At 40.7% G+C, this 9,765-nt stretch overlaps 1 protein-coding gene across 1 annotated transcript; it reads right to left on the bottom strand.

Annotated features, from left to right (window-relative positions):
* Nucleotides 1-7,523: 7,523 nt before the first annotated feature.
* Nucleotides 7,524-8,758, bottom strand: LOC141756581 (uncharacterized). The gene is made up of 3 exons (XM_074616444.1): nt 8,483-8,758; nt 7,867-8,152; nt 7,524-7,712 (listed from the first exon to the last, which is right to left on the bottom strand). The coding sequence occupies exons 1-3, from the start codon at nt 8,756-8,758 to the stop codon at nt 7,534-7,536; spliced, it is 741 nt and encodes a 246-aa protein (XP_074472545.1). The 3' UTR covers nt 7,524-7,533.
* Between the last annotated feature and the right edge of the window lie 1,007 nt (nt 8,759-9,765).

Raw genomic sequence — 9,765 nt, 5'->3', positions numbered from 1 at the left:
TCCCAGCTGTTGTGTGTGGAGGATTAGGGACAGATATCCTGACCCCCACCACCAATATGTGGGCTTTATCCCACACAGGCTCTGAAACAACCCCCCCTGTGTGATGTGATATTTTTGTAGAGTATTTACATTTTACTTATTGTTATTCTTGCCATTGTTTTTGTAAAAATAAATCCATTGAAGGATGACCACCTGCTTTTTTTGTTTACGACTGCCAGTGTCAATACCATGCAGTAAAAAGATTCAGCTCACTTGGGTAACACTTTTATTACATTCAAAAATATAGATGACAATCCCAAACATTCATAACACACCACAAAAAAAGTTTTAAAAAAGGTAAATTAAAAAATAAGTACACCATCTTTCAGTGGGGCTAGGCCTATAGAACATGTCTGACCCCTGGTCAGTATTTTTGAGTGGTGGCCATAGTAGGGGTGTGGGTGGGGTCGACTCAGGTGAGGTGTCGCAGGGGTCACGTCTTCTCCTATGGTCGGCTGCTCACTTAGGTAGTCCTTGGCCCTGCGAATGAACAAAGAATAGCATGTTAGAATTTTGAAATCAGTTGTTTAGTTTTGACTATAACGTCACACATATAGGCCATATACAGACGTAGGCAAAGTTGTTGGTAACGTTCCGTTAAAGAGAGAAAAACCCACAATGGTCACTGAAATAACTTGAAACTGACAAAAGTAATAATAAATAAAAATTTACTGAAAATGAACTAATGAAAATCAGATATTGTTTTTGAATTATGGTTCAGCAGAATCATTTAAAAAAACAAACTAATGAAACTGGCCTAGACAAAAATGATGGTAACATTAACTTAATATTTTGTTGCACAACCTTTTGAGGCAATCACTGCAATCAAGTGATTTCTGTAACTCTCAATGAGACTTCTGCACCTGTTGACAGGTATGTTGGCCCACTCCTCGTGAGCAAACTGCTCCAGCTGTCTCAGGTTTGAAGGGTGCCTTCTCCAGACAGCATGTTTCAGCTCCTTCCACAGATGTTCAATAGGATTTAGATCAGGGCTCATAGAAGGCCACTTCAGAATAGTCCAATGTTTAGTTCTTAGTCATTCTTGGGTGTTTTTAGCTGTGTGTTTTGGGTCATTATCCTGTTTGAGGACCCATGACCTGCAACTGAGACCAAGCTTTCTGACACTGGGCAGCACATTTCGCCCCAGAATGCCTTGATAGTCTTGAGATTTCATTGCACCCTGCACAGATTCAAGACACCCTGTACCAGATGCAACAAAGCAGCCCCATAACATAACCGAGCCTCCTCCATGTTTCACATTAGGTACAGTGTTCTTTTCTTTGGATGCTTCATTTTTGCGTCTGTGAACATAGAGCTGATGTGACTTGCCAAAAAGCTCCAGTTTTGTCTCATCTGTCCAAAGGACATTCTCCCAGAAGCTTTGTGGCTTGTCAATATGCATTTTGGAAAATTCCAGTCTTGCTTTTTTATGATTTGGTGTCCTCCTCGGTTGTCTTCCATTAAGTCCACTTTGGCTCTAACAGTGACGGATGGTGCGATCTGACACTGATGTACCTTGACCTTGGAGTTCACCTCTAATCTCTTTGGAAGTTGTTCTGGGCTCTTTGGTTACCATTCGTATTATCCGTCTCTTCAATATGTCATCAATTTTCCCCTTGCGGCCACGTCCAGGGAGGTTGGCTACAGTCCCATGGACCTTAAACTTCTGAATAATATGTGCAGCTGTAGTCACAGGAACATCAAGCTGCTTGGAGATGGTCTTATAGCCTTTACCTTTAACATGAAGGTCTATAATGTTCTTTCTGATCTCCTGAGACAACTCTCTCCTTAGCTTTCTGTGGTCCATGTTCAGTGTGGTACACACCATGATGCCAAACAGCACAGTGACTACTTTTCACCCTTTAAATAGGCAGACTGACTGATTACAAGTTTGAAGATACCTGTGATGCTAATTACAGGACACACCTTAGTTTAACATGTCCCTATGGTCACATTATTTTACATCTTTTCTAGGGGTACCATCATTTTTGTCCTGGCCAGTTTCATTAGTTTGTTTTTTAAAATGATTCTGTTGAACCATAATTCAAAAACAATATCTGATTTTCATTAGTTCATTTTCAGTAAATTTTTATTTATTATTACTTTTGTCAGTTTCAAGTTATTTCAGTGACCATTGTGGGTTTTTCTCTCTTTAACGGAACGTTACCAACAACTTTGCCTACGTCTGTATATAGGCTATAATATTTTTTAAAAGGGTGCTGTAATGCATATATAATAACTTATTTAGCATGCAACTCTATGCTGGTCTTTTGTTGGTTGAGAAGTTTCTTACTCTGCCTCTCATGCTATAGTACCATATTATTTCAATGACAATATGTCAATGCGTCTATTTTTGTGTGTCAATGCGTGATGTCTTTACATTATCATAAATGATACCTTTCATATAACATCTCTGCAGTCGTCAAAAAGCTGCTTGTAATTAACAAAATCTATATGCAACCTTTATCAACTAGAATCAGTGTAATGAGAAACTATGTTGTGAAGGCTGCAAGGGTTAGTGTGAAAACATGCAATTTGGGTTTCTGAAGGGATGTTGAATGAGGCCCACTGAAAGAACTTCTATACCTTGTCGTCGACTGACTTGTGTGTGCAGTAGCTCCTCTGTGGTTGGAGGTGGAATACCACATAGCACACCATACTGCCGCGGGTCATCAGGCCTCTGGCTGCTGTGGTGCGGCTACGGAGGATGGCCCTCTAGAGGTCAGGAATGTAGCCATAGTCCTTGTCGACCTTCATTGTGTACAGGCTCCACTTCCGCGACTTCTTGTTGTACAGCTTCCGGTATCTGACATAATGAAATTAGCATATGACCGAAACAGGAAAAGATGGTTATTGAAAAATGAATTTGTGATAAATTTGCAAAACTGCTGCCTGTGCAAGGGCAACATTCATTATAATTATTCATGTATAAATTTGACCTTATATTATAAAACTAATATATTTCCGTTTTAGTGGGTATACTGTTGTCAATTTTAAGAACTTACTCAATGGAGCCATCAGCTTTTCTCTGCACTGGTCGGTGGACATGATGATTATAATCCAAACCAGCAAGTAGGGTGCGAGCTGAATAGACGGGCGGGGTGAAACTGAATCTCTTGCTGGCAAGAATTACAGCCGGTGCGCTGCTCGGCTGCGCACTGCGTCTCAGTATGCTCCGTTTGCTCTATGTTTTGTTTTTTGTTTTTGTTTAATTGCTGTCTAAATCGTTGCGTCTGTAAGAACTGTCCCTGTGTAAAGTGTAAGATGATGACTGCCCTGAAAACTACGCTTCTGATTCTGTGGATTATTGGCCTCCGTGGACAATGTTTGTCGGTGCAATTTTCAACCGCACACCTGAGTGGCAACATGGACAGGTGTGGCGAGGAGCCGTGCCTCGCACGCTCGTACAGTCGAGAGACTTTGCTGGAGCTACAACCCGAGCTGACACGGGAGATGACATCAAGCCACGTCTACCATTCGATGCTGGATAACATCCCTCAGGAGCTGATCAGAACGAATAGGAAAAAGAAACGAGGAAAAAGGGGGGGTATTCGGAACCGACTACGGCGGAGATTCAATCGGCCACCTCTTCCGTCTATTGTTCTTACAAACTTGCGCTCGCTGAGCAATAAAGTGGATGCGATACGGACATACACAAGGTACTGTAACGAATTTCGTGAGGCATCATTGTTATGCTTCACGGAAAGCTGGCTACAAGCTACAATGCCCGACTCTCTCTTTGAAGTCCCAGGATTCACCCTTGTGCGGGCAGACAGGGATGTGGACTCTGGAAAAACTCGGGGAGGCGGTACTTGCGCGTACATAAATGATCTATGGTGCAGATTGCACTCAGTTAAATATAAGATCTGTGATCCCAATGTAGAAATTCTCGGCATGACGTTACGACCTTTTTATTTACCTAGAGAGTTTGGATGTATACTGCTGTTTGTTGTGTACGCGCCTCCCAGCGGCCAGCACCATAGCTAACTGTGTTCATGAGCTACAACTCAGCCACCCCGATGCACCGGCTATAGTGGTGGGGGACTTGAACCAGTGCCACTTGGAGACTGTGTTACCTGGGTTCAAACAGTATGTTAAGGACCAGACAAGAAAAGACAATATCCTGGACAAGTGTTTTGTAAACGTTAAAGGTGCCTATGTTTCCAAGTGTAGGCCACCCATATTAAATTCCGATCATAACGTTGTGCACATGATCCCAGTGTATAAGACCAAACTCAAGCAAAGTAAACCTGAAAAGAAAGTGATAAGGACATGGACAAATGAAAGTAGGGAGCAACTGAAAGCCTGTTTTGATTGGACAAATTGGGAAATCTTTCAGGAGGGATCACTAGAAGAAATGACTACTGTTACAAATGATTATATACATTTTTGTGTACAGCTGGTTGTCCCCACAAAGGAGATTAAAATCTATCCAAATAATAAATCATATGTGACCAGGGACATAATACAAGTAATAAATACAAGGAAAGTGGCTTTCAAAAACAAAGATTATGGAGCACTTAAACAGACAGGAAAAGAGCTCAAAATCAAATTGAGGAAAGCAAAACTGGCACACAGACAGCTTCTGGAAGATGCCTTTAAAGCTAATAACTCTAAAAAGGTGTGGGATACCATGAAATCTATGACAGGAATGTCATCTCCAACTAAACCTATTGTGACAGATAATGAATTTTGCTTTGCCAACGACCTAAACACTTTCTTTACCAGATTTGAATCACTAGATAATTCTGATAAGTGCACTGAAATACTTAAAACTATTATACCAACTACCTCAGATAGAATTGTCATCACTGTCGAAGATGTTAGGAAAAGTTTTCGGTGTACAAATTCCAAGAAAGCTGCTGGACCGGATGAATGCAGCGCTTTCCTTCTGAAGAACTTTGCAACCGAGCTGGCACCAGTGTGGCAACCAGTCTTTCAGGCTTCTATAGACACACACACTGTACCTCTGTCATGGAAAACTGCGCACATAAAACCTTTACCCAAAATACCATGTCCTAAAGAACACAAGGATTTTAGACCAATAGCCCTTACCTCAGTGATTATGAAATCTCTAGAAATAATTCTGCTCCAATATCTTGTCAGTACAACAAAAGACAAACTTGATCCATATCAATTTGCATATAAGCAGGGTTGTGGTACAGAAGACGCTGTTGCCACTCTGGTTCATATTATTACAAAACATTTAGACAAACCAAAAACCTATGCAAGAGCCCTTTTTCTAGACTTTTCATCAGCCTTCAATACAATACAGACAGACATCTTGGTGTCAAAAATGGTCCAGCGGGAACTGAATCCCTATTTGATACACTGGTATGCCTCCTTTCTCACTAACAGAGTTCAAATTGTAAAAATAAATAAAACCCTTTCCACTGCCATCACGACCAACATCGGAGCCCCTCAGGGTTGCGTGAGTTCAGCTATGCTTTTCACCTTTTACACCGATGACTGTCGTACAAATACACCAAATCAATACATCCTAAAGTATTCTGATGATACGGCTATAATATCCCTGTTAAGTCACTCGGACAACCCTGAGCTGCACCAACATGGCGTGAACAAAATGGTCGAGTGGAGTGACAGTAATGCTCTTCAGATAAACACAAAGAAAACGGAAGAAATTGTATTTGGTTCACCATCTGATTCTCATAAAGTTCCTATTGTTATTCATAACGAAAAAATCCTGCAGGTATTTTCATATAAATATTTGGGAGTAATGATTGATCATCTGTTATCTTGGAAAGACCACATTGAATTTGTCTGTAAAAAGACAAAACAAAGAATTTACTTTCTCCGCCGCCTCAGGTCTTTTGGGGCGAGTAAACAAATTCTTCTATTGTTTTTTACTTCTGTGATTATGAGTGTCCTGCAGTATTGTTATACTACATGGTACAGGAATTTGTCAACTACTTTAAAGTCAAAACTGCTCCAACAAATGAAAATCTGCTCAAAGATTGTTGGTCAACCCCTTGAGAAACTCTATGAATCAGCCTATCATAATAACATCTTAAGGCTGGCTAACAACATCGTCTCTAACCCCAATCATGTTTTGAACAGTGAATATCAACTGTTACCATCGAATCGGAGATACAGGGTTCCACGATTTAATAAGGTTAGACTGAAGCACTCTTTTTTGCATCAGTCAATCCTTAAACTAAATATGGAGCCTAATCCCAGATCAAATGTGCGTTAAAGGGCCCTGAATATTGTCTTCTGTGATTGTAATGTTTAAATGTTTGTATCCTTGTTTATTGTCTTTGTCCTTTCTGTGATGTTGCAAACGGAGCTGCTGTTATGCAAAACAAATTTCAGACCTGTCTGACAATAAAGTATAAAGTAAGTATACATCAGTATGTGGTTGTGAAAGGACTCAAGTTCTGCTGTAGACCTAAACAGTAAAAAACAAGTATTAGATCTTTTATGTTGTCATTAGTCATTAGTTGATACATATAGTCACAATCAGTGGTGGACAGTAAAAAAATAAAAAGGACTTTGATCAAGTCACTGCATGATTTACAATCATCTGTATTTTAGAGATTTTTCAAAAAGGGACCCACTCTCTGCATAATCTTTCCCAAGATTTACTCACTTTTTTCTTCCCTATGTGGGTTTATAGGGAGTAAGCCAGGAGCTTCCTTTGTTTGAGTTAAATACTTGTGAACATAAACATTACATGTAAAACCCATGCCCACATACCTAAATCCCAGGTACTTCACTACTTCACCCAGCCAGCGTGCATTTAGCACTATCTCAATGAGTGCTCTGTGTGCCACAGATCCCTTCTCTATCCATTCCTTGTCCCTGTTGTCCGACAAGGGTCCATGGTGACAGACGCCAAGAGCCCACTCGTGTTCTCCTGTGACGTGATGGAGTAGGCCAGCCCACATGTCCTAAGAGAACAATAACGCATCAGCAATGATCCGACACATAACGCTGAAATGATGTCTGCAGCTGTGAAATATTTCTGGCTCCACAAGTGTAGCAATATAAATAACAGTTCATATAGTACTTACAAAGAAGTCGTCATAGGTTGCCGACATTTTGGCACAAAACCAAAAGTGGTTGCACACATCCTTGCTCCAAATGAGTAAAATGGAGCACCCCTTCTGCTGGCTCACATGACCACAGAATGAAATGCAAAAACAATCAAAGAAAATTATTGGTGTAAGCAAGTTTTGTGACAAAGTGACAATGAGTTCAAATGAAATACATTCCATAATATTACCTGGTGGATCTTCTTTCCAAGGTTTTTCGATCCGTGCCACATGTCAAGGGTATGGCGAACTCCCCATGACTTATATATGCCCTTGGCTGTATGAACAGTGAACAAAAGACATTTGTAAGTACAGACATCTGCACGACTCCTGCACAAATCAACACACATATTAAAAATGAATAACAAACTAAAAACCTATATACGTACTAAAGAGTGCAGCTATCTGGATATGAGCATATTTCGCTCAAATTTCCTATTTACTGACGAAGTGTGTCAAAAGTCCGGATGAAGGCTTCCTTCTCCATGATGACACTGTTCCGCGCCGTTTCACGTTTGTCCACTGTCACCATGGAGATGATGTCTTTAGAGTCATTCTCCATCACACTATATGTGCAGTACTGTGCACAGAATCCAGGGCTGTCCATCCGACCATCTCCTTTTAAAACAAAACATAAATAATAATTTCAGAAATTGGAACACACTTTTTTTATGATTCACTCTAGTGGATATGATACTGACCACTTCCGGTTGTACAACAACCGGTATTTGTCAGTATCATATCCACAAATCTATGTCAAAATAGAACTTACCCAGGGCCACGACACTGGCTTTGGGCTTTAGCTGGGAAATAACTAATCCTCGCTTTTCTTCCCAGAACTGTTTTATGGTGTCCACACAGTAGGTGTCCTGTATTTTGAAAAATGTGGACCTTCCCACCATCCCCATGTTCATAAATTTGAACAGTAATGCCACTTTCGCATAGTTGTTTCCAGAGAGGAGGATATTGACAGCCAACATGAAGTCCCCTATCAGCATCCCATACTTGAGAGCGGACTGTGAACTCGAACGCCACACAATATGACCAAAGGGAAACGTCTAGAAAAAAAAGAAGAGTGACAGAAAGCAAAATGGGTTTTATTGTGCATATCAAAGCTTAGTGCGGTGCTGCATATATTTTGCACTATACAACACATAATATGGGCAAAAAGTACCACACACTCCAAAGTCATGAAGTACATATATTTTCCAAAAATGGCTGTTCCTGGCTGGTGTCAGCTCAATGTACAAGATTCTTCACAGCCTTGCCCAATTCCCACCAAGGCAGTTTGTAACAGTTTGTGATGCAGCAATTACGATTTGCTGCTTACATTGTTAAAACATTTAAAAAAGACAACATAATATCAATACTGTAAAATAAATACTCACCCACTCAATGATGGCAGCTGTGGCCCTGGATTTGACCGTCACCTGAAAGGGTCCATGGGCCTGGCATGCTGCATTGGTAACAGGGTCCTTGGCGGTACACATGGGGATGGGCAGCAGAAGGTACTCAGCCAGCAGCTTCAAGTTTAGATGATAGGCAATAGAAGCTGGCTGGCCAATGACCTCATCTTCTCTCTGGGGCTGGAGCTTTTCTGGCATCTCAAGTGCATCTGTGAGAGTGGGACCGACGTCTGAAGAGTCATGCACAGTGTCCTCCATACTTATGGCTGGAAGTGCATTCAAGCGAATGCTCGTAGAGGGGAGGGCAACACCAGTTCTGTTGGGAAAATATTATGAATCACAAAAAAAGCACTGTGAAATGGATACATAATTTCAGACATGTAGGACACCTGTTATGTAATCACATTCCTTGCACTCACTGAATGTGAACATAAGCTATAGGCCCCTCCCGTGACACCAAAAAAAAAAGAAAATGGATGGATAGACAATTACACACCACAGTGACTTACCGGACACACAAAGGGAAGATGTAATCAGCATCACTGTCGTCATCACTGTCGACTTCCCTGGTCTCCTCCTCCAAAGATGAGACAGACTCTGTCTCTTCAGCGTGGCACAAGGTGTCATCTGCCCAGTCAATGCTATAGACAGGATCAAATTATTTAGTAATATTATCTTGCACCAATATACAAAGGGGCACATGCTCAAAATATAAAGAGGAAATTCAAAAACAGATAAACTTACATGGAATTCTGAATGTTGTTGAACTCCTCTACATTGATGCGGTCAGCATTCAAATCAAGTGATGTCATACTAAGCACAATGAAATAATAAGAGAATAAGATCACATTACTGCTCATCACAAACTCTGAGACCAGAATATAACCACCAAGAATGCAGGATATAACTCATATGCTACCATAATTAGTAACCTGTATGAGTAACGCTACTCATACAGGTTACTGTATGAGTAACACTACTGTATGAGTAACGCTACTCATACAGATTACTGTATGAGTAACACTACTGTATGAGTAACGTTACTGTATGAGTAACGTTACTCATACATGTTACTGTATGACTAACACTACTGTATGAGTAACATTACTGTATGAGTAACGTTACTGTATGAGTAACACTACTCACACAGGTTACTGTATCGAGTACTACTGACTGTGATGTGTCGTTATATAGCGGCAATTCTATGGGAATTACCGTCCGTTCTTTCGCTTAGTAAACTTATGGGTCCTTTGAGATGACAGACT

Source organism: Sebastes fasciatus, chromosome 18, assembly GCF_043250625.1.
Source record: "Sebastes fasciatus isolate fSebFas1 chromosome 18, fSebFas1.pri, whole genome shotgun sequence".
NCBI lineage: Eukaryota > Metazoa > Chordata > Actinopteri > Perciformes > Sebastidae > Sebastes > Sebastes fasciatus.
The sequence above is the reverse complement of the archived record's forward strand: the minus strand, read 5'-3'. Positions and strand labels throughout refer to the sequence as shown.